Below are 25,300 nucleotides of genomic sequence, written 5' to 3' on the forward strand. Positions count from 1 at the left end.
ACACTTACATCCTGCCTTGATTTGACATGGTTGATTCGCCAGTGGAAGAATGTTCTCATCAACTCTATCCTTTCCTTTTGCTTGCCTATTGCATGAGACAAGCTAGAAATCACCTGTAAACAGCAACGAGTAAAATGACTTTTTCATATATCAAAAAATGCTAGAAAGAATACTTACGGATCATTACTGTATTCATCTAGGTAACCTCATTATCTTTAAAAAGACCAAAAAACTTCCCCATGTGAATACACTACTTATCAATGAATGAAGGGGAACAAAAGAGGAAAGAAATCTTCATTATGTGTATCCTAGTAATAATCAATAAAATGTTTATGTGTATGAAATTAATATGATCACTGGCATTTAATTCAAGAAAAACCATCATACATTGGAGAGTTTTGCTACGTATACAAAATGTTTTTATTCACTAGACTTGAGGGCAGAGACCAGTTTTAAAATATATTTCTAGTCCCTAAGTACCTTTAATAGCTTGGATTAGAAGTTCCTCAATAACTGTTTAATGATTTTCTGGATTCAACAAACTCATAAAAGTAAATAATAGTTACATTTTGGTGTACTTTTTCGGCGATAGTATTCCTGTTCTCTTAAAAAAAAAAATCTATGAAGGCTTTTAAATCCTGAGACAATATTCTCTCTTATAAAGAACTGAACAACTGGGCCCATTAAAAGAGATTTAGTAAATTAGGCATATTTGCTGAGAGATATTTATTCTGGTTCTTTAAATAATTTCCAAAAGTGGAAAAGGGCAGGCATTCTAAGATACTAGTAGTATTCTATTAAGCTGTGTAGTGGCACATAGCTGTTCACTTTGTTTTCAAAAACTAGATATGCATGTATACTCTTTTTGTGTGATACACTTTGAAACAAAAAAATTTAACAAAATATTTTAAAACTGTCAAGGACAGGGTTTTGAGGGTAATATAGAAAATGACTGACATTAGTATCATTGTTTCAAAAAAGCAAGCAAGTTATGTAAAATGACTGATTCTACACTGCATCCTATGACACTCTCAAAAAATGTATTTAAAAAATAACCACAGTCTTATCTAGTTCACTCGAACAGTGAGGGCTGCATCTGCAGACAAGTAGCTGAGCTGTCTGCTGTTCTCCAAAAGCCACCGTCCTCCTAGGGGAGCTGTAGGTTTGCTGCCCATCTGCTTTGTTCAAGGTGCTGTTGGGAAGCCCCAGATTAGCACAGACTTGAACCCTACTCAGTGTTCTTGCCTGGAGAATCCCAGGGACGGCGGAGCCTGGTGGGCTGCCATCTATGGGGTCACACAGCGTCGGACACGACTGAAGCGACTTAGCAGCAGCAGCAGCAGCAGAACCCTACTCTCAAGTTCTTTAAGAGGCTAACAGAAAGCAAAACACACAGTGCTCTTGTGCTTATCAACATAATGAAGAAAGGACTTCATGAATGAATAAAGAAATATCACAGATGGAACGTGGGATATCTATACCCCTCTAAAAGGATGGTTTAAAATGTGGGTAATGCTGGATCCCTGACATTCTCTTTAGGGCAGTTAGGAAGAAAAGATGGGGAAGAAAAAAATAGTGTTCCCACACTCAATATAGCACTCTTTGAGCACACTGAATGTGGTGGCCAAGATAAAATGACATGATCCTAGCACATTTAATATGAAGAATAAATCTTATTTTTATGTATCTACTTTTCTACTAGTTTCTGAAGTGATCTTCCCTTTGTATCTTGTACAATCTAAACACTCAGTTCCTGGCATTTATTACCTAACAAGACATTTACTGACTCTCACTTAAAAAGCAGTATGAAAAAGAAGACCTCATCTTTTCTCCCAATGGAGACCTCATAGGTTTTCTGCAGCTCCTTCAAGCTGTTGATCTGGCTGTACAGTTGTTTTAAATCTGCTGCATGTTTCTCTCTCTCTTTTTTCATTTCCATTCGGTGCCAGTCAATAAAATTCAGTCTCCATTTACTTAGTTCAGATATGATGTTTGTCTGAAAAATAAATATGCTGACAATTAAGTAGTTTGCTCCTTAATGCTCCTCATGACACTGAAATTAGGAAAAAAGTTAAAAAACTCAAAACAAGCATTCAACATAAGAGCTATTAAAAAAAATCCACTAATGAAAACATTTGCATGTTCAACAAGCCACAGCTCTTCTTAGTTCACACACCATACTAAGTACATACTTTTTCCTCCCATTTTAAGTTACTTTTATGAAATCTTGGATGGCATCACTGACTCAATGGACATGAGTTTGGGTAAACTCCGGGAGTTGGTGATGGACAGGGAGGCCTGGCGTGCTGCGGCCCATGGGGTCGCAAAGAGTCGGACACGACTGAGCGACTGAACTCAACTGTCATTAAAATTTTTTAGGTCTCATTCATTAATAACTAGGACAAATAAAGTCAAGGACTTAAATATCCATATTTAGGTGAATGAGAGAAAAAGGAAATGCAGGACCATGGCTGAGGTCAAGCCACTGGACTGGGATGGTATTTAGACAGAGATGAACAGTGGAGACCATCAGAGTTGATGTTTTCTTCCTGCAAATCATTCATCACAATGGGCACCTTACAATGAATTGCTAAGACTGATCGCTTTTTACCCTACTGACTGGCGTAAGTAAAAAGACCAAATAATCATGTTATCAAAAAACAGTAGGGATAACAGTAGGGTTAACTGAACATGTGACAGTCTTGAAATGGTTGGTGTGTACTACCTCAGTGGACTTACACCATGGTTAGAAGCATGAAACCTGTTCCATGGAGAAAAATTATACCAAAATTTTACTTCTAGAATTTAAGGTTTCAAATATTGGAGAAAATATAGATGCCACAAAACTCTGATGATCATAATTTCTCCGTGTATGTGAATACTCAGTTTAGTTTTCTCAAACTATGTTTCAGAAAAAACTGTCATTTTCTCCACTATATTTTAAGCTGCAGAAAAACTGCCATTTCTGGAATACTTTGTTTTACTTAGGGATCACTAACATCACCAAAATAAAAATAAGTTCTTATCAATTTATCAGTTATACCTTGTGGTTGCTGTAAGTGGCTATAAAATGAATATATGTTGCTAAGATTGGGTCTTATGCTTCATATAAAACGAGACAATTCCATTAGTCATAGGTATGACGTGGGAAAGGTTCAACAAGTGTCTCAGTCACACATAGGCTGAGCCATTCAAAATATTGGAGAAGTTCAGGGGAATATGCAGAGCTGTTCCAGCAACTATTTAAAACTGTGCTATTCCAAGTATGGCTTCTGAACTGTCACCCGGGAGCTTGTTAGGCAGTGCTCCATCTTGAACCAGGACTGACTAAGAAGTTGCAGTTTATCAGAATCCCCAGGTGACTCATATGGACAGTAACGACTGAGAAGCACAGATTTACAACACTGGACTGACCTTTGGCAGCTACAGTTTGTTTCGTTTTGAACTTTTTAATTCAAAGAAATGAAGAATAAACAGTGGTCTCGAGCAAAACTGCTACATTACATATTAAACAACTGTAATACCTTAAGACCTGAACTCCAGAGATCAAGCACATTTTCCATCTTTTGAAGGTTTTCATCAGAAATAAGAAAATCGGTCACAATTATTTCATGGGCATCGACAGGACTGGAATTAGACCCTGGTGAGGAAGAGTCAACTAAAAGATTTGAGCTGAAAAAATCCATGACCGGGTGAGGCGGCTTCCTTGGGGATGCTGCTGCTGGTGAAGAAAAGGAAAGTTGGAGTAATCTAATCTGCGTTCTAATCCAGCAGTTTTAAGAAAAAACGCCACACATTATAATGCATTAAATCTGTCTTAAGTATACTGAGCATCTTATATAATTATTTTTAAAAGTACTGCTTAACAAATTATCCATAGTAGCATTTAAAAATCCTTGCAGTAAGTAATATGCTGAAATTATTCCCCTCACTACCTGGATAATATTCACCAAAGTACAAAATGTTGTATATTAACAAAAACAAGCTAAGGAAAAGTCATACCATCTGTCTTTGAATGACTTGAAGTATTTAAATCACATCCTTTTCCAACTTCCATCCTTGTTTCTCTCACTGCAGGGCTATTTCCTGATGAAAAGAAAGAGGTTTTTCTTTTAATTAAACCTAATCAGTCTTATATAAAATACCTAATCACACATACCTAATAGAAGAACGTAGCTGTGCGTAAGTAAGATTTTAGAACAAGGAAAATACAGTAGGCTAGGGACAAGAACACTAAGACAAAGAATAAGAAGGAAGGAAAAACTGTGAGACTTAAAAAAGTCTTATTGCATCATTAATAAGTTTAATTCACCCAACAAATATGGATGAAAAAGAATTCAGTTTACTAGTGGCATTTTAAGTGTCATGTCCTACAACACTGGACATTTCTAGGGTCTGCTGCTTTTCACTAGCTCTACTAAAACCTAAGTGACACTGGTTCCCTCCAAATAGGGACTTCTTCACTTCTACCTCAGAAACCTTTAGTCAATACATGGCAAAAAGGAAACTGGAAAAGAACCTCACAAGGATGGCTTTGTCAGACGCTTAGATACTTTGCCAGCTTCAACACAACCTTCTTTACACCAAGCAATGGCAATACCAAGAGTAAAGAGAATGGGGTGATAAATTTACAAAGTTCACTCTAACTAAGTCTATGTATGAATAAGAATGTCTAAATTCACTGAATTTATGCATTTTGATCTCAAATACTTTTTGGAAAGGGCAGAGCAAATACAAATACTTTCATTGTTGCTCAGTCACTCAGTCCTGTCCAGCTCTTTGCAACCTCATGGACTGCAGCACACCAGGCTTCCCTGTCCTTCACCATCTCCCAGAGCGTGCTGAAACTCATGTTCATTGAGTCAGTGATGCCATCCAACCATCTCATCCTCTGTCATCCCCTTTCCTCCTGCCTTCAATCTCTGTCAGCATCAGGGTCTTTTCTAATGAGTCGGCTCTTCACATCAGGTGGCCAAAGTACTGGAGCTTCAGTTTTGGCATCAGTCCTTCTAATGAATATTCAGGATTGATTTCTTTTAGGATTGACTGGTTTGGTCTCCTTGGAAGTCCAAGGGACTCTCAAGAGTCTTCTCCAACACCACAGTAAAAAGCATCAATTCTTTGGCATTCAGCTTTCTTTACAGTCCAACTCTTACATCCATCATGACTACTGGAAAAACCATAGCTTTGACTATATTGTAGATGCTAGAAAAGACCAGCATTCTTAGGTCCCAAAGACTCTGTGTATGTGCATGTGGACTCAGTTATGTCTGACTCTTTGCAAGCCCATGGACTGCAGCCTGCAAGGGTCCTCTGTCCGTGGGATTTTTCAAGCAAGAATATGGGAGTGGGTTGTCATTCCCACCTCCAGGGGATTTCCCGACCCAGGGATTGAACTCATGTCTCCTGCATGGGCAGGCGAATTCTTTTGCCACTGAGCCACCTGGAAAGCCCCAAGTGATTGCTGTAGGAGAGTATTTGGGTTTGGGTTTGCTCAGTAGAAAATGCACGTAATTAAAACACGGTCAAGATCACTCATAGAGAATGAATAAATCCAAGGGTCATATCTCTTGAAGATCAACAAAATTTGGGCAGAAACTGTTCAGTGCTAGTATGTTTCAGTGTTAGAAGAAATACACGTTTTGAGGTTCTGGTCCTGTTCGTTGATCTTGTGCTGTAGGATGAGAAGCAATGAGACTCCACGACTACGGAGGGAGAGGAATGGCAGACAGCAGGGCTGTGGCCCCCGAGGCGCCCGAGAGCCTGTGGCTGAGCTGGCTGTGCTGTGCGCTTGGAGGAGGGTCTTTGGGGTTTACCTACTGCTAATAACTGATCATTATCAGGGCCGATTCAGGAGGGTAGTCTGTGCCCCTTGAAAAACACTCATTTTGAGTGAGCTGTTTGGGATCTTGTATTGAATAAGGAACAGACAGTAAAAGGAGCTTCATCCTCCTTTCTCCACCTTTCACTCACTCATCTATCAACACACATCCTGGTTTGTATTAGTTCTCAGTTCTTTCAGTAACACAGTTCCCAAGTGGGTTCGTCCTCGTGGTGACAATCCAGACAGTCCTCCAGGCCCAGATAAATGCTGCTGACAAAGTCCGATCACGTGGTCATGAACTTAAGGGGTTCTGCGGGCTATCTATGGACTATCTCCAGTTTGGGGGCTTGGGCATTTCATTTCCAGTGTTTCTCGGCATAAAACCATTGTATTGAAAGAGATGCAACACTACACTAAGAGACATGTAATTGCTACAGTGTTTGCTTTAATTTTATGATTTTTCATAAGACAGTCAAACGAAGTTCAAATAAAAATTCAACTGTCATGTAAGAGCCAAGAAAAACATATTAAAATGTAAACTCTCCCCCAGATGACAGACATATACTGTTGATTGAGAAGAAGCACTACAGAAGTATTTTCACTATCATAAATCAACAGAATTAAAAAGCTCAGTAAACATCTTAAGGGACATCTTGAAAAATATACATAACCTGAATTTTGAAGAATATCATCAATTATAGCAGGAATTTTAATATCTGGCACTGCTTCTCCCTTTGAATGAGACGGCTGTGAAACACCTGCTTCAATATTTGGAGTCACTATAGCGTAACGAAGCAGTTCTTCATACTCTTCCTATGAAAAGCCAGCAACAACAAAAATGCATTATACCCCTGTCACAATGGACATTCTGGTAAAGGAATGGTCACAAAGGTGTTTTCTACTCCAGTTTCCAAAACAGTATGCCCAAACAACAGAAAGAAATGTGTACTTGGGATTTATGTTTTTCATTCATCATTTACTTACTCTCTTGTAGTAAGTGAAATTTCTTAAAAACAAGCAAGAAATTCAACAAATAGACCTACCCCAATTTCTTCTGGTGATAATGCTTTAGCACCCATATGCTTTCAGCATGTCAATTTAAAGCGGTGACACAAAGATTGCCTGGGGCATTTTCCTGAAGCCTATCAGCAGCTACAACACACAAGAACCTTCTCTCAACTGGCAACTGCTTGCAGGGGAGAAAAAGACCCAGTCATGCCTGTTTGGAATTTAGTTCCATGATGCTGTTCCCAAAGACTCTACAGTGGGAGGGTCTAGGGATGAAAAGTAGCTTTGGCTCTTATCGCCTCCTGCCCCACCCAATTCTACAACCACCCTGAGTCTCTTTTCATATATAAGCATGGAAAGAGTCTAAGAGAAATACTGGTAGAGAAAGAATAATAAGGTGAAAAAGAGAACACGAATGCCAACCTGTTCAGTTCTACCTGCTGGCAACATCATGGCACATGAGAAAAGAGGATTAAAAAATGGCAGGTCACCAAGGGTAGGCACTACAGGAATATTCCTCAAGGTTAAAGCAAAAAGGAATTTCCTGATACAGATAGATAGATATTTGTTTAGCCAAGTCAAAAAAAATTCTCTCAGTACTGGAACTTAGTCTCTGTTCAAAAGGGGCTGGTCACTGAGGCCACATATATTCCTATTAAGGACTTCTAAGAGTCTTTTTTTTAAATTAATTTCTTTATTTTGGCTGCATTGGGTCTTAGTTGTGGCATGCAGGATTTTTAGTTGCACATGCAGCTAGCTGAAGTCCCTCTAAGGGTCTTATGGCACGGACCTAGAGAACGTCTTTGCATTAGGAATTGGGGGAAGGTTTAAAAGCTATGAAGTGTCTTACTCTATTATTTAATATTAATTTTTCTCCATAAAAAGTTCAGATACAGAAAATTCCATTATCATCATTAGTCATAAGTGTCTTATTATTTGATTCACCATCAGGATGAAGAGTTAAGTGATGCTCCAAATTACCTCCTTGAAATGTCACAGTAACTACGTGCTGAATTGAATTAACAGAGATTGTCTACATCAAAGAAAGAGCCCCACCTTTAATAAGAACATTAGGATACAGTATGGGTGTTTGAAAATTAGTAACCCGTATTGTTTCCCTATGGGTTTCTGTGAGTAAGAATACTTAACTAAACACACCCAAGTATTTTGCTATCTTTAACTTTTTAGAATCTACTTCCTCTGGAGGCAGTAACAACTAGCCAGCCACATCAGCTCTGCTCAGTTAGCTTATTACCACAGGAATAAACTGTGCCTCAAGGAATGGAGGGGAAGGGACAGTCAATGACTTTAACTTGAGGCTTCCCTAGTTTGACCTCAGAAAAGGGAGAAAGATCCAAACACATATTTCTAAGTTCCCACAACAATCAGTATGAGTTAAAGGGAATGTAAATACGTATACATTAATAATGTTTAATATACATATATATTTTAACTGCCTTTAAGGGAAAAAATGGAAAAATTAGTCATTTAAACAATTATTTACATTTCATATATGCAGACACAGGCCAAATGGGTTATTTTTTAGTTTAGGATAAATATAAATAATATCATCTTCCTTTTTCGTACCTTTAAAAAAAATTGGAGTATAATTTATTTTTATGAATTTATTTATTTTTAATTGAAGGTTAATTGCTTTACAGTATTGTGTTGGTTTCTGCCAAACATCAACAGGAATGAGCCACAGGTATACCCATGTCCCCTCCCTCGTATACCTCCTTCCCACCTCCCTCCCCATCCCACCTCTCGAGGTTGTTACAGAGCCCCAGTCTGAGCTCCTGAGTCATACAGCAAACTCCCATTTGGCTATCTGCTTTACATGTGGTAACGTATATTTCCATGTTACTCTTTCATACAACCCACCCTCTCCTTCCCTCCCTGCCCCAACCGGGTGTCCCTAAGTCTGCTCTCTACGTCTCTGTCTAAGATTGGAGTACAACTGCTTTACAATGCTGTGTTAGTTTCCGCTGTACAGAAACGTGGATCAGCCATAGGTATACATACATCCCTTCCCTCTGGAGCCTCCCTCCCACCCACCCCTCTGTTCCACACCTCTAGGTCATCACAGAGCACTGAGCTGAGCTTAATAATCTCTCCTTAACTGTCAAAGATAACCTGCCTTAAGGTAAAAAAGAACCCTAATGACCAAAAATTGTAATTCTGCCTCCCCCCTCAATCGCTGGACTGATGTGACCCTATAATAGAGCTGAACCCATGCCTACCAAGTGTGGTCAGGGCAACTGGCTGACACTTCAAAGTTGTGATTAGAGGAAATGATAAGTCAATAAGTACTACGGATGCTGCCCATCCTTCAGCATTTATCATCATCGGTCTTATGAAGCATTCACATGTTGGAAACAGTAATGAAAATGCCCTTACGGGGAATACTGATTTATGAGGGGCTTTTGTACTAAGTGTCTGGTGTTAAATATTTACTATATATGTCAAAGTATATAGTTACTTTATGTTTTTAAACATTATTTTTGGCATTTATATTTTTAAATGTTTCCAGTAATGGAATATGGGAAGGCTTTCAATTGTTGTCAAGGACCAGTAGAGTCATAAGTTGAGGGTTACTAAAAACAGAATCTCAGTTAGGGTAGCATTCTAAGCATAGGTAACCAATAACACAAAATGATTTCTGGCATGTCTAGAAGATTCTTCCCCCTCCATCTCTTAAAATTCTACTCTAGAGATTTCTTTTGACATAAAGCTTTGTTTCTTGACAAAAATGACAACACGAGATCTTACAAGGTGTTCACATTATAAGGTCTTATAAGGGTTCTGGACCCAACAATTACAAAGTGTGATTTGTAAGCAATTCTCTGACACCACTTGGGTGTCTCAATTCTGACACTGTCCAGCAGAGGCGGCATCAGATTCCACAGGTTGAGGGTTAGTCCCATGACTGCCCTCCCTGCCCCACACTTCAGATGCCAGTCCAAGGCCAGATTATCATCTGTGCTTCAGACCAACCAGCTATGGACCAGAGTGGGTTTGACTCATTTGCTAGAGGGTTCACAGAACACAGAGAAACATAATACTAGACCGCCAGTTTATTATAAAAGGCTGTACTCCAGGAACAGCCCGAGGGAAAGGATATATAGGGCAAGGTACGAGGAAGGGGTGTGGCGCTTCCATGCCCTCTCCTGACAGGCCAGTCACTCCGCACCTCCACGTGTTCTCCAATGGGAAGTTCCCCAAATCCAGTCCTTTTGGGTTTTTATGGGTCTTTATTAATAGGCACAACTGATTAAATCACTGACCACTGGCGACTGATTCAACTTCCAGGCCCTCTCCCCTCCCTCACGGTGGGGGAGTGTGTGTGATGGCAATTTCCAACCAGCTAATCATGTGGTTGGCCTTCTCCTGGCAACCAGTCTTCATCCTTGGCTGAAGTCCAAAAGTCATGTCATCAACGTAACAAAAAATACCTTCATTTCCTCACTAGTTAGGAAATTCCAATATTTTTAGGAGCTCTGTGCCAGAAATGTGAGGATGACCAAATATTTTTATTATAAATCACAGTATCACTGGTATGCCTAAGGTAAACCATTCTCTTTTGAAGAAGTTGGAATACAGAAAAGATGAAGGATGCAGTAAAGCACTGTCACCTAAAAAGAAAGCATGAAATGGGGGAGATACCATTCAAAGGGAAGGCAAGGATGAAACATCTATGTCACAATTTCAGACCACTTTTACCCTAGTAAAAAATCACGGATACTTTTCCAATAGCTTCCCAATTCCTCAACCTGTAATTTCAATTAAAGGAACACATTTGTTTCATAAAATATTTCCCTAAAGCTTCTGTCATCTTCCATGGTGTCAAATGCCACTTATTCTACTTAGGCATAAACATACCATCCAGCTTTTCCCCTCTTAAGAGGGAGAAAACCCAAGATAGACCATGTCAGTATTCTCCCATTTAAAATCTACTCTAGAAATCTTAATCCATATTTTTGATGGTAAAACGTTTAGAATTAACAGGAATTTAAAACATTTCGTATAAAAGCCACACCTTGCATAGTCGGTGTACCTGTCACTGCCCAGGTCCTGGGCACCAGCGGGTGCTCGATGGTGCGGCAACAGGGGCCAGAACCAAGAGTGGAACACTGGGGAGTCTAGGGCCCCAGAACTCTGGACAGTTTCCACATCAGGCTGATTTGCATTAAAGTGAAAGCAACACTCATGAGAGAGAGCTACAAAGAGAAAATTTCAACCAAAAAAGTGTTTCTTCAGATTTTCAGCTTCTCCTCTCATTTTATTTTTTGGAGCTTTGGTACAGAGAATGCTAAAAGAGTTCATGATTATTTTCTGAAAGGTTAATTAAAACAATGCAAGGTATTTTTCCAAGTGTGTAAAATAACTCCCAACTTTTGATATCATTATAATTTTACACACATTATAAACATATTATAGTTATGAATGTAAATGGCATGAACGAATGAGAAATGTATTCTTAGTTTTTCCTCATACTGTCATGTATTTGAAATAAGAAAGTCATAGTAAATTTAGACATGTCTTCCTACCTGAAGATCTGAGGAGACAGAACTGCCTCGGTCGGACTCTTTTTGCAAAACCGGAGGTGAGCATATCTCCCCGTCTGATGACATTCTGTATAAATACTATAAAACAGTAAAAGCTAACTTTAGTTTATTTTTTTGCAATATTTAAACTAAAATAAAATGCTTTCTAAATATGAGTGTGTGTGTGTGTGTGTGTATTGTGTGTAATAACATCCTATCCTGGAAACAATAATCATTCAACATGTTAAAATCATTCAACATACTGAACACCCACAGGCAAAAATCACTGGGTAAGAAAAAAATACTCAGCTCCCAAGTAGGGAGCTTATGATGTGGTCAAGGAGATGAGGTAAACACATGAAAAGACTAAAGGAAAATGGAAGCTCCTCAGAAACAGCCACAGCGGGGGCTGTGGATCATCATAGAGTGTGACTGATGTTGAACAACGCATGAGCACCTAGATGCTGTGTCTTCTCCTACGAGACACTGAACCCAGAGGGAATGAACGATTTGTGTAAATTCTCTGCTTGGGGAACTGACCTTTTGGGAATACTCTTTTAAGAAAAGCAAGATTATACAGAACAACAAATTCTAATACCATGCAAAGAAACACTGTTTAAGATCTTAACCAAAAAATAAGTAATGATATAAGTACTATTAGTGACAAGTACATAAATTATTTAAAAGGCAAATAATGACTATTCAAAGTGATCTGAATACCAGTTATATGTAAGACTTGGGGAGAAAGGTAAGATGAAGAAGTCCTTGTCCTCAAGGACTTTGCAATCTACAAGAAGGGCTAGACATGCATATACTGCTGCTGCTGCTAAGTCGCGTCAGTCATGTCCGACTCTGTGTGACCCCATAGACAGCAGCCCAACAGGCTCCTCTGTCCTTGGGAGTCTCCAGGTAAGAACACTGGAGTGGGCTGCCATTTCCTTCTCCAATGCATGAAAGTGAAAAGTGAAAGTGAAGTCGCTCAGTCGTGTCTGACTCTTAGTGACCCCATGGACTGCAGCCTACCAGGCTCCTCTGTCCATGGGATTTTCCAGGCAAGAGTACTGGAGTGGGGTGCCACTGCCTTCTCTGCTTTGAGCAGCAGTATGATTTTAAGGATGTTGTAAATTTAATTACTTTTGAAAAAAGTGCTGTTAAATACTAAAACAACAGAAGCACAAAGTAGAAAGGTTGGAGTAGCCTGTTTCATGGGGTAGGACAGTGAGGGTGTGAAGAAATGGGAAGAGCCGACTGGGGTGTTGAGACCTGAAAGACAGATAAAAGATTAAAGGATATGTGCGGCAACAGTGCAGCATAAGCAAAGACAAAGAGATGTAGACATATATGCCAGGAACTTCAAGTATTTTGTGAGGCTGGAGCAAAGGGCACAGATCAGGGTTTGGCTAAGGATGAAACAGGCAAGGTGAGGAGCTGCCAGATCATGGAAGATCACAATACATCATGTTAAAAAGTTTCACCTTTTTTCTAGGAGAAGTTATTAAACTCTTAATTAAACAAGTGATAACATGATCAGGCTTGTCTTTTAGAAAGATCACTCTGGCAGCTTTCAGGATGGATTTGAGAGGTGGGATACTAAAGAGAGAGCAACTGAGAGCCAACTGCAGTAGTCCAAGACATATATGTTCCTTCTGGTAGTAATCCGAGGAGATAAACAGGGTCAGAGGTATGACTCTAAGTTGCGTTGTGGCAGTGGAAATTCGAGACTGTGATCAATAATCAGTTAAGGGGTTAAAGGGAAGAATTGCTGGTCTGGCCCAGATTTCTGGCTGGCAACGATGGTTGGTAGTGATACTCTCCAAGGCAAGGAATACAGGAAGATGAGTAGGCTGGGGGAAGGGTAATATGGTCTCATTATCAGACTTACTGGGGTGAGGTGACTCTAAGGCACTGAAGTGAGGCTGCATGTATGCAGTATCTGGCCATGCCAGTTATTTGACGCACAACTCCAAGTACTGCCACTCACAATGGCTACAAGGTGAAAGGTGCTTCATGGAGTTAAGCAAAGTGGGAGCCTTACACTGGAGGTAAAGGTTTGGAAATTCATTTTGAGGAATCAGCATAATGGGAACTGCTGATAAAAGGTAGATGTTAAGATCACCTAGGAAAAGAAGTGTGAGTTCTTATTCTGAGGTCCCTAGACCCAAACCATGTGCAGTATTTTTTAGCGCATGCACATTTTTTCTAGAAAGAGGCTCCTCATCTTCCAGTATGTGTCCGGAGGGTACTAAAGCCTTAGTAAAGTTAAGGACCACTACTGTAGCTGGGATGGGCTTCCCTTGTGGTTCACTAGGTAAAGAATCCACCTGAAATGCAGAAGACACTGGTTCAATCTCTGGGTCGGGAAGATGCCTGGAGAAGGAAATGGAAACCCACTCCAATATTCTTGTCTGGAAAATTCCATGGACAGAGGAGCCTGGCAGGCTACAGTCCATGGGGTCGCAAGAGTGGGACATGACTTAGTGATTACACCACCACCACTTTAACAAGAGCAAAATTAAAATCAGAACTGCTAATATTTAAAGGATAAGTGAAGAGGAACCAAAAATGATGGAAAAGGAAGTCAGAACAATAGAACATTGAGAACAGCATCACAAAAACTTCCAGGAGGGAATGGTCAGAGACAGATGCCAAAGGAAGATGAGAATCTGGCAGAATCCCTTGAGTTTGGTAATCAGAAGTCGCTGGGGCATTTGCCTGAACAATTTCAGTGGAAAGTAGAACAAATCTTAATCAAGTAGGCTGAAAATTACCAGATGAAGAAACTGAAGGAGAAAGGGCAGATCCAGGTAGAAGTGCAGTATTAGAATGGAAATACAGATTGAGGCTAGACTATGGAAAGGAAATATTAACTGTATTCAATGAGCATTACTGTGTAGACACAAGATAAGTAAACTAAATCTCAGCATGACTGACTTTAGTTAAGCCAATTAGGGAGGATAAAATAAGCACATGCATCTGCAGCAAGGAAGGCTGCTTTAAGGGACTCAAATCCACCACTGTGGTAACTTTGTCCTTTCTATTTCCATTCACGTCTTCCTTTAGGATGTGTCTGAAGACTGGTAATAAGGGGGCTGGGATTGGGGGTACACAAATAAGCTGAAAATCATGGTCACATCTCAAAAAGAGCTTCTTTATATATATATATATCCTGCAGATGCAAAACAGTATACTTTTAGAAAATATGCTATAAATCTTCCATCTGTCCTGCTTTGATGACATCAAAAGTATGACAATTTATCTAAAACCCTACAACAGTAGTATTTCCTTATTGTTTCTAGTTCTGAGACAAAAGAGAAAATCAAACTTGCTTTGATGGAAAGCAGATGGACATCAGACAATCAAATTTTCAGAATTCTCTAACCCAAGAGCTCAGAAATCACGAGATAAAAAGTTCTGAGCATTTGTCTAAGGCCAAAGAAATCAAATTAGATCTTGGTAATTACCTGGCTGTTACTGGAAGCGGGGTCCAGGAATTCAAATTAATCCCCAGGAGGCACTGGAAGAGTGAATTAACGTGCAAGCTGGCAGCTGAGTGAGGTTTCTGCGGCCTTGACCGGTCCTAAAAGCAGGCAAGGGGGTGCGCCAGCCCCTCCCCACGCCACGGACTACAGGCAGAGGAAAAGGCAGCTGCGAGCAAGCACAGGGCTACAAGTTCTCTTACCGCTGTGTCACATCAAATTGTTATTTAAATACAATGAAGTGTCACACACGGTCATTTTACCCCATACGTCTTAAATGACCCGAACCTACAGCTGCAATACCGTTATTACACTTCAGGCAACTTTCCTTCCTGCCCTCTCTTCCCCGACGCGGAGGAGGGGAAATCTCTCGATCTTGCCCTCCCGCAGCAGCTCAAGGGCCCTACTTTGAGGAAGACGCCCCCAACCCCGTCGTGTCCGATCCCCAGGGGCTGCAACCCCGGCCGAGGCTATTTAAATCCCACTCCAGAGCCTCCGCCAGGGGCGCCGCTTACCCACCTCCGAGGCTCTCTGCAAACCCCAACTCCACGCTCCGTGTCTTCTCCCCTCGTCGCCGCTACAACAACAGCGAGTCCAACAGCTTCCCCAGCAGCAACCTGACAGTTTCAAACTGCAAAGAGGAAGTAAAGACGGCCCTGGGCATTGGCCGCGAGCTTCAGCAACCTGCCGTCTGATTGGTCCGGGCGTCGGGGGCGGGGCTCCGGACCGGGGGAGAGTGAAGCCGGAGTGAAGTTGCTTCCGGAGAGAAGCAGCCTGGCTATGGCTGGTTCGGAGAGGGCGCAGTCTTAGGTAGCTCCGCCCCGCTGTCAGAAGCCCGAAATCAGTGCGGTTCTGGCCTGAGGGTTACCGGGCAACCCTGAGAACCGATTTGGTTAGACTGCCAAGCAGGACTGAAGTCAGCTAGAGTGGAATACTGTTGTCTTTTCGAAAATGCCCGTAGTCTATGCGTGTGGTCCTCAGGCATATGAGTTGTCTCCCTCCGGTGCACCACGACAGAATCACTACCCCCGCCACCTGCTGATTACTTCAATCTTGGGCAAGACTGAATTTTTAACAAAGACCAACAGTGATTCACCTAGAGCCAGACATCCTGGAACGTAAAGTCAAGTGGGCCTTAGAAAGCATCACTACAAAAAAAAAAAAAAAAAAAGAAAGCATCACTACGAACAAAGCTATTGGAGGTGATGGAATTCCAGTTGAGCTACTTCAAATCCTGAAAGATGATGCTGTGAAAATGCTGCACTCAATATGCCAGCAAATTTGGAAAACTCAGCAGTGGCCACAGGACTGGAAAAGGTCAGTTTTCATTCCAATCCCAAAGAAAGGCAATGCCAAAGAATGCTCAAACTACCGCATGATTGCACTCATCTCACATGCTAGTAAAGTAATGCTCAAAATTCTCCAAGCCAGGCTTCAGCAATACATGAACCATGAACTTCCAGATGTTCAAGCTGGTTTTAGAAAAGGCAGAGGAACCAGAGATCAAATTTCCAACATCCGCTGGATCATGGAAAAAGCAAGTTCCAGAAAAACATCTATTTCTGCTTTATTGACTATGCCAAAGCCTTTGACTGTGTGGATCACAATAAACTGTGGAAAATTCTGAAAGAGATGGGAATACCAGACCACCTCACCTGCCTCTTGAGAAATCTGTATGCAGGTTAGGAAGCAACAGTTAGAACTGGACATGGAACAACAGACTGGTTCCAAATAGGAAAAGGAGTACGTCAAGGCTGTTTATTGTCACCCTGCTTATTTAACTTATATGCAGAGTACATCATGAGAAACGCTGGGCTGGAAGAAGCACAAGCTGGAACCAAGATTGCTGGGAGAAATATCAATAATCTCAGATATGCAGATGATACCACCCTTATGGCAGAAAGTGAAGAGGAACTCAAAAGCCTCTTGATGAAAGTGAAAGTGGAGAGTGAAAAAGTTGGCTTAAAGCTCAACATTCAGAAAACGAAGATCATGGCATCTGGTCCCATCACTTCATGGCAAATAGATGGGGAAACAGTGGAAACAGTGTCAGACTTTATTTTTTGGGGCTCCAAAATCACTGCAGATGGTGACTGCAGCCATGAAATTAAAAGACGCTTACTCCTTGGAAGGAAAATTATGACCAACCTAGATAGCATATTGAAAAGCAGAGACATTACTTTGCCAACAAAGGTTCGTCTAGTCAAGACTATGGTTTTTCCAGTGGTCATGTATGGCTGTGAGAGTTGGACTATGAAGAAGGCTGAGTGCCAAAGAATTGATGCTTTTTTTAAATTTTATTTTTAAACTTTACAAATTGTATTAGTTTTGCCAAATATCAAAATGAATCCGCCACAGGTATACATGTGTTACCCATCCTGAACCCTCCTCCCTCCTCCCTCCCCATACCATCCCTCTGGGTCGTCCCAGTGCACTGGCCCCAAGCATCCAGTATTGTGCATCGAACCTGGACTGGCAACTCATTTCATACATGATATTATACATGTTTCAATGCCATTCTCCCAAATCTTCCCAAACTCTCCCTCTGCAACAGAGTCCATAAGACTGTTCTATACATCAGTGTCTCTTTTGCTGTCTTGTACACACGGTTATTGTTAGCATCTTTCTAAATTCCATATATATGCGTTAGTATACTGTATTGGTGTTTTTCTTTCTGGCTTACTTCACTCTGTATAATAGGCTCCAGTTTCATCCACCTCATTAGAACTGATTCAAATGTAGAATTGATGCTTTTGAAGTGTGGTGTTGGAGAAGACTCTTGAGAGTCCCTTGGACTGCAAGATCCAACCAGTCCATTCTGAAGGAGATCAGCCCTGGGATTTCTTTGGAAGGAATGATGCTAAGGCTGAAACTCCAGTACTTTGGCCACCTCATGTGAAGAGTGGACTCATTGGAAAAGACTCTGACGCTGGGAGGGATTGGGTGCAGGAGGAGAAAGGGACGGCAGAGGATGAGATGGCTGGATGGCATCACTGACTCGATGGACATGAGTCTGAGTGAACTCTGGGAGTTGGTGATGGACAGGGAGGCCTGGCGTCCTGCAATTCATGGGGTTGCAAAGAGTCGGACACGACTGAGCAACTGAACTGAACTGAACAGTGATTATGATTGCAGGGGTCTGCGGACCACACTTTACGAAACTGCTAGACTAGGTTATATTAATGACTTCAGACGTGTCAGATTGCAAGGCAAGCCCTTCTGGTGAAGCGAGTGTTGCCCGTAGAGTCATTGTTAAGTACATCCTGGTTGTATCACCTACTTACTGTCACCTTGGATAATGCTATCCACATATAGGGTTGTAGGGGGATTAAATGACTTACTATATTTAAAAATACCTATCACACAAACATCAAAAAACTAGCCTTTCAGCTTGTATTGGCATAACTGCTAGAGGTACGTTAGGATCCACATTGCAAAGGGAATGTTCCAGGCTGAAGAGCAAGTAAAGAGATCTTGGTGAATTTTCAGGCTCCCTGTGGTACCTAGAGGATGAAGTATCCGTTTCTTTTTCTGTAGATAGAAGTGGCATAACCTGGATCTCACCTACTTACCTGTGAGTAGAGCCAGACTTCTATTTATGCAAGCAATGAAATAAGAAGAGCACCAGCAGTTTCTTTGGCACAAGCTATATTTGTTCCCCGCCCTCCATCTTTTCCATGCTTATTATAAGGACAAATTCCTATTGATAGATAAAAATTCACAACTGGTTCAAAAATCTGTTTTTAAATTGGATTGCCATATGGTGACCCCTTACAAGGTAATTGTTTCTGATTCATTATCCCTGTGCCTTCTTGTACTTGGCTCCATGTTTCTCTTCTCTATCTCTTTGAGGGGCAGATTTTCATAGAAAATTGATGGGTAAGCCATCACCACTCTTCCATGAAGCCACATTTAAAAGAGAACAAACCTGTCTCTATGTTATTAATTTAGAACAGACTCTTTTCCAAGGTTCCTACAGGGGGAGCCAAAGAGAGGAGACTAGTACTCCCACAAATCCATAAAAATTGAATTGCCAGCTTGAACCCTGTATGCTTATTCATTCAACAAATATTTATCTAACAGTCATCATGTACAAAGCATTCTGTTGGTACTAGGAATATAATGGTAAGCAAAATAGACATACTCTGCTGTCATGGAACTTAGTCTAACTGGAAAAAACAAAGTTAACAACGACAAACCTCCCTCACAAATGCATAAATAATTATGAATTATGTTTGAAGTGAGGAGAAATCAGGAAATGCCTGTGTGATAAAGTACATTTTAGCTGAGACCTGAAGGATGAGTATTTAAAGAATTGCTTTCTTTGAGTTGCAAATCTAGAGAGAGGGAGAAAGAGGCAAATAAAGAGAAGTCCAGGGAAAACGAATAGGGGGTGGAGATGGGAGAGGTTTCAGGGTTAGAACCTTTGCTAGGGTTATACTGGGTGAGAGTGCCATGGTGTGCCCCGAGATCTTGATGTATCACAGATAGCCCAATGGATGTTTTTTCCAACAAGACTGCTGGCTCACAGATTTTCCCTCCCTTCTTTTTCATCATCTACTCCTCCATTCAAATGAACCTGCTTTTGTCACAGCCTCTCAGGCTGGGCTTTGTTTCTTCAGGTTATAAGTGGCTGGCATAGCAAATTAACTTCCACAGATGTGAGAGGCCATCTGTGGCGTCTCCAGAGAGGTCCATTCCTTATGAACTATGAGTACTGGCCTTCTGGAAACAATGCTCTAAAACACCGTGACTTGGTGAAATCTGAGTTTCCTCAGGAAGGTTTGCAAAAAACATGGTAGACTATTTTTGGGCAGTTGGCTTACAGTGCGTGTCCCCACATAGAAGTTCTGTAGTTGGACTACACAATCTGTTTAGAATGCCTGTGCACACTGAAAGCCGAAAAGATGGATTTATTGAACACATTTAACTGAGAGAGAGAAGAGGGAGAAAGACTGTCAATAAGCGAAGATGAAGGGAGGTGGTGGGCATCATGGGCGCCGACGAGGCATTGTGGCAGCGCTGTGCAAGGCAGGTATTTGTAGTGCAATAAGAGCTTATTCAGAATATCTTATTTCCTGGAATCCATAGTTGCATTTTGCAACACAGCATTCCATGGCCTTTTAATGGCCTTTTGTTTCTTAGCCCTCATTATCTGCCTTCTGTTTTTCCTAATTATGAAGACATGCCCTTGAACCTCTCAGTTAGCATTCTCTAGTCAAATAAAAACTTCTTTATCCTTAGCATTTCTTTCTTCTGATAAAACAATCTAGAACTAGCTGCGAGAGGTAGATTAATTAGTTTTTCAGAGCACAGTATTACTGAGTCCCACTGGTATTTTGAGTACTATACAGATGCTGTATTCTTGAGTCATTAGGGCTTCTGAGGGTAGGTTTGCAGATGAGAGTAATTCAGCTCAGTGATAGGAATCTGTGCAATTATTTTTTTCAATCCATAATTTTTTTGTTAGTGCATAATGCAGGAGATCCGGATTCGATCCCTGGGTTGGGAAGATCCCCTGGAGAAGGGAATGACTACCCACCGCAGTATTCTGGCCTGGAGAATTCCATGGACTGTATAGTCCATGGGGTCTCAAAGGGTCAGACACAACTGAGCGACGTTCATTTTCACCTTCTGGTGATTCACAGTATTGTGTTAGTTTTAGGTATACAGCAAAATGATAAGGTTATACATATATGTTCTTATTTAAAATTCTTTTCCATCATAGGTTATTATAAGACATTGAATGTAGCTCCCTGTGCTATACAGTAGGTTCTTACTGTTTACCTATTTTATATATAGTCGTGTGTACCTGTTAATCCCATATTCTTAATTTCCACCCCCCAACACCTTTGGTAACCATGTTTGTTTTCTGTGTCTGTGAGTCTGTTTCTATTTTGTAAATAAGTTCATTTATACTATTTTTTAGATTCCATATATAAGTGTATATAGCATTTGTGTTTGACTACTTCACTTAGTGTGATAATCTCTAGGTTCATCCACATTGCTACAAATGGAATTATTTCATTCTTTTTTATGGTAAGTAATATTCCATTTTAATCTGTATCTATCACACCTTTTTTATCCATTCATCTGTCAATGGACACTTTGGCTGTTTCCACGTCTTGGCTATTGTAAATAGTGCCCCTATGTCTTTGCAAATTAAAGTTTTCATCTTTTGCTGATATATACCCAGGAGTGGGATTGCTGGATTATATGGTAGTTCTATTTTGGTAGTTAAGTAACCTCAATATTATTTTCCATAGTGACTGCACCAATTTACATTCATACCAACAATGTAGAAGGGTTCCCTTTGCTCCATGCCCTCTCCAGCATTTATTATCTGTAGACTTTTTGATAATGGCCATTTTGACTGGTGTGACACCTCGCAGTTTTGATTTGCATTTCTGTAATAATCAGTGATGTTGAGCATCTTTTCATGTTACTCTTGGCTATCTGTATGTCTTCTTTGGAGATATGTCTATTTAGATCTTATGAAAATCTATGCAATTCTAAATTATGACTCTCTCCTTTTGTCCCTCTCTCCTGCCTTCCTTCTTTCCTGTCCACCTCCCCTTTTTTTTATGAAGGGAAGGGGAGAGAAGCTAGAGCCAGCATTTCGAAGCAGATTTGAACACTGTTGTCATAGACTTTGTTTCATCTCCTTGATAGTACCATTTGAATAGATTTTTGTTGTTGTTCCAGTTTGTATGTGATGGGTCATGCCAATCAGTCCACCTCTATCTATGTACATGTTCTAAAGTTCAACTGCAAATTTATTGTTTGTAGTTGAAATGCATTTTTCTACCAAAAAAATGAAACTGTTTTTTAACTTCAAGGTCAGCTCCATTTTGAGTCCATAATAGGGCTGAAATGTTCAGAAGTCAAAAAAAAAAAAGAGTAGAAAACAACATTTTTGCAACACTAGTAGATGTAATAAAGAGGAGAAATAATACCAAATGACAATTTTATTGTGTTCTTATATTGAATGCTGATGAGAAAGAAAAAGGGTGATATGGTGGATGTGAGGATGCACTTTTTTTGAAGACGGCCACAGGAAAATATTATTGAAGGCCTGGGGAATTGATGGGGGATGGCAGGAGAGGAGAAGACATGGTGAAATTAGCATGAAACAGATGTATGTTTTCTGCTCTAAGATAATACCGGAAGCTTCCCTGCTCCTAGCCCTTGTGAGCATCTGTGAGTGCTGGTCTCATACAAAATACTTCGTGAGTTGACCCCATAGATGGCAGCTCACCAGGCTCCCCCATCCCTGGGATTCTCCAGGCAAGAACACTGGAGTGGGTTGCCACTTCCTTCTCCAATGCATGAAAGTGAAAAGTGAAAGTGAAGTCACTCAGTCATGTCCAACTCCCAGCAACCCCAGGACTGTAGCCTGCTAGCCTCCTCCGTCCATGGGATTTTCCAGACAAGAGTACTGGAGTGGGGTGCCATTGCCTTCTCCTAGCCTGCATCAAAATCACTTGATGGTTTCCTTAAACACAGTTTGCTGGGCTTTAACTCTCAGATTTTCTGATTAAGTGGGCTAAGGGGCAGGGGGGCGGGGAGGCAAGAATTCACATTTCAAACACATTTGCAGGTGACGACGTGATGCTGCGGATCTGGGGGCCACACTTTGCCCTGGGTCAGACCTGTCCTGCCCCTCCCTGTGAGCCGCATGCTCTCTGGGTACAAGTTTCAGCCTTCCCAGCCTGTCACAGTCAGACATTTCTTTGGCTCTGCCCTGGACCTTCCAAGCTTTGTATCTGATCCTCTGCAGGTTGAAGGTCATTTTCTTCCCAAGTCCCAAAGATACCTTTCCAGACTAAAGACTGTGGAGCCCCAGTTCTGATAGCTGTTCACCTAGGAGATCTCTGGTGTCCTGAATCTTGGAAGTTTCACTCTCTCTTCACCCCAGTTTCCTCTGCTCTTTTCAGTTGTCTGTGGCACATCCAACCCCTAGCAAATCTGCTCTGCTGAAGTGCAGCTTTTTGCCACCTCTTCTAAGTAGCACCAGGTCTTAATTCATCCTGTCTGTGACAGATATGTGATCCTGAAAGCCAGCTTATGTCACCTCTTTTCCCTCCAATAGCTTTTAGCCAGACTTCTGTCCCTTGCCTCAGAGCTGCTGTAATAGAAGCTGTGAACTGGCTTCTGGGGAGACTAGTTCTACAGCTTTGGTTCCCTGATAAGTTCAAATACTTCCCACGTCTCATCACTCACTCGTTGACCTTTCTCTCAGAGAAGTGGTTTTTCAGAGCTGTAGTTTCAAGCCCACAGCAGCCTTGGAGTAAAGCCAAAATCTCAATAATATTACTTTTGTTTGGTCCCCACAAACCTGATGACAAAACCTTCTTCTTAGTTGCCTTCTGTGAGTCACAAACAGCCTCCCATCAGGTCCTGTGAAGGGTTTTGCCATTTTCTTCCTTTCTCACTCAGGATTTCTCCCCGTGCCTCCACCATCCCTGTCCTCAAATGGCCTGCAGCTGAGACCTCCCATTTCCCAGAGACACTGCTGCAGCCCAGCATGCCATCACCCCCCACACCCATCTGTTCCCACGGTGGCTCTGCTCTCTCAGACCCCTGAGGCACTGCTGGCCATTCTGCTACAGCAGGGGCAAAACAGCGCTGGTCAAAACTGCCAACGTCTCTGCTGAATGCACTGGCCCTCTTGCGGCCAGAGTTGCTTTTTTGATGCGAAAAAAGATGGTGGCTTTCATGTGATAAAGACGATAGGTTCTCTGCTAAAGTGGAAAGGAGCCTTAATATTTATTATTTCTTAATTAGCTTATTCGGCTGCAGTCTTAGCTGCAGCACTCAGGATTTTGCATCTTCACTGAGTCCTTTCGGATCCTTTTTAGTTGTGGCATGAGAACTCTGAGTTGCGGCAGGCCTGTAGGATCTAGTTTCCTGACAAAGGATCAAACCCAGTCCCCATGCATTGGGAGCTCAGAGTCTCAGCCACTGGACAACCAGGGAAGTCCCCATAAAGTGGGAAGGATCCTTTTGTATCTATCGCCCAGTGCCTTTTACCTGGGTTCCCAGGTAGTGCTTCCTGATGTTGCCCTGTGACAGGAGAGAATTCAGTGAAGGAGCCTTTGGAGGAGATGGCTGTCCGCCTCCCAGAATTCCACTGTGTAGAATTAGTGCCAAGAAGTCTCTGCATAGAAATTTAAAACTTTCCTGAACTCCCTGCTCCGCCTTTGTATTCAGTGGAGTTATGGAACTGGTTGCCCACAATGTGAACAGAGTGTGATGTACATCATTTTCAGGCCCAGGAGTTTAAGAAGTAGGCGTGCCTCCTTTCTCTTCTTTCTTTTCCCTCGGGCTGGCTCTAAGACCTCAGGGAATGTCACAGTGTAGGATGGAAGGAAACAGGACATCCGCCTCAGACTCTGCTGTAAGCAAGAAAAATAGTTTTCCATGAGATGTTACAGAAAAATCCAAACCAACTTTTTGGCCAGCCCAATATTTTCTGTACACATAAAAACATTTAAAATGGTAAACTGCATGTTATGCATAGTTTACCACAATTTAAAAAATACATTACTACTGTGATAAGTTATTGAAAATTTGATGTTTACTTGTACAGCAGCTACCATTACCCAAATTGACTCTCAACTCCCTAAAGTTGTTTTATTTGAGACTTCATTTCCTAGAACCGTGGTATAACTCTCGCACAGAATGTATCAGGGGCAACACTCCAAGTTTCACTTCTTTTTTCACATTGGCCTTTTGTCCTTGGCAAGTTTTTCTGTGCCTGGACTCCCTTAGCACATCTTCAAAGACCTTTCTAGAAACACTCCTGTTATTCTGGAATAGTGATTTGGCTCAAAGACTCCAGGACAAGGTGCCTGGATTTGAACCCAGCTCTTCCTCTTACTAGCTGTGTCACCTTGGGCAAGTTACTTAACCTTTGTGTGTCTTGGTTGTCTTAACCTCTAAATGGGGCAATAGCATTACTTACTTTCAAAGGTTCTTATGAGGGTTCTGTAGACCAAAAGAGACAGTACACACACCTGGCTAGAGCACACATCGCTGCTACCTAAGTTTTAACTCTGATACTACTGATAGTATACCTCATAGCACCTCCAGTCCTACCCACATATAGACGACTCTTGGGTAGATAATTTAAGTTTGAGATGAGCTTCTTACTACAAAATAGAAAATGTTACATTAATAACAGATGTAATTTCCACTCAAACAGTAAGGGCAGATTCTTATCTTTTGGAGTACTCAACCCCCAAAGTACTTGAGTAATTGTTATGTATCAAGCAATTTGCTGGACCATGTAATGTATATTTTGCTATTAGTTGTTATAAAATTCTGCATAATTAAGCCATGGGAGAAGAACCGAAAATTTAATTTGATTATATATGGGGAAATGTGATGCAATATTAACCACTATTACATTTTACAATATTGTATTGTATATTTATCCCTAAAGT

The 25,300-nt window shown here is 41.1% G+C and overlaps 1 protein-coding gene across 10 annotated transcripts in view; it reads right to left on the minus strand.

Annotated features, from left to right (window-relative positions):
* Nucleotides 1–15,519, minus strand: part of POC5 (POC5 centriolar protein) — a 37,058-nt gene extending 21,539 nt beyond the window's left edge. Inside the window, exons 1-8 of one of the 10 annotated variants that reach the window (XM_019968066.2) lie at nt 15,372–15,495; nt 14,838–14,890; nt 11,380–11,475; nt 6,496–6,637; nt 4,003–4,086; nt 3,525–3,721; nt 1,820–1,996; nt 9–113 (exon numbers count right to left, since the gene is read on the minus strand). In XM_019968066.2, coding sequence (XP_019823625.2) covers nt 9–113; nt 1,820–1,996; nt 3,525–3,721; nt 4,003–4,086; nt 6,496–6,637; nt 11,380–11,463 — 789 coding nt within the window. In that variant the 5' untranslated portion in view covers nt 11,464–11,475; nt 14,838–14,890; nt 15,372–15,495. Of the gene's footprint in view, nt 1–8; nt 114–1,819; nt 1,997–3,524; nt 3,722–4,002; nt 4,087–6,495; nt 6,638–10,868; nt 11,327–11,379; nt 11,476–14,837; nt 15,022–15,371 lie in introns of those variants that run through there. The other 9 variants (XM_070796858.1, XM_070796859.1, XM_070796857.1 and 6 more) reach the window with 9 other exon arrangements.
* Nucleotides 15,520–25,300: the final 9,781 nt, after the last annotated feature.

Source organism: Bos indicus, chromosome 10 (genome assembly GCF_029378745.1).
Source record: "Bos indicus isolate NIAB-ARS_2022 breed Sahiwal x Tharparkar chromosome 10, NIAB-ARS_B.indTharparkar_mat_pri_1.0, whole genome shotgun sequence".
Lineage (NCBI taxonomy): Eukaryota > Metazoa > Chordata > Mammalia > Artiodactyla > Bovidae > Bos > Bos indicus.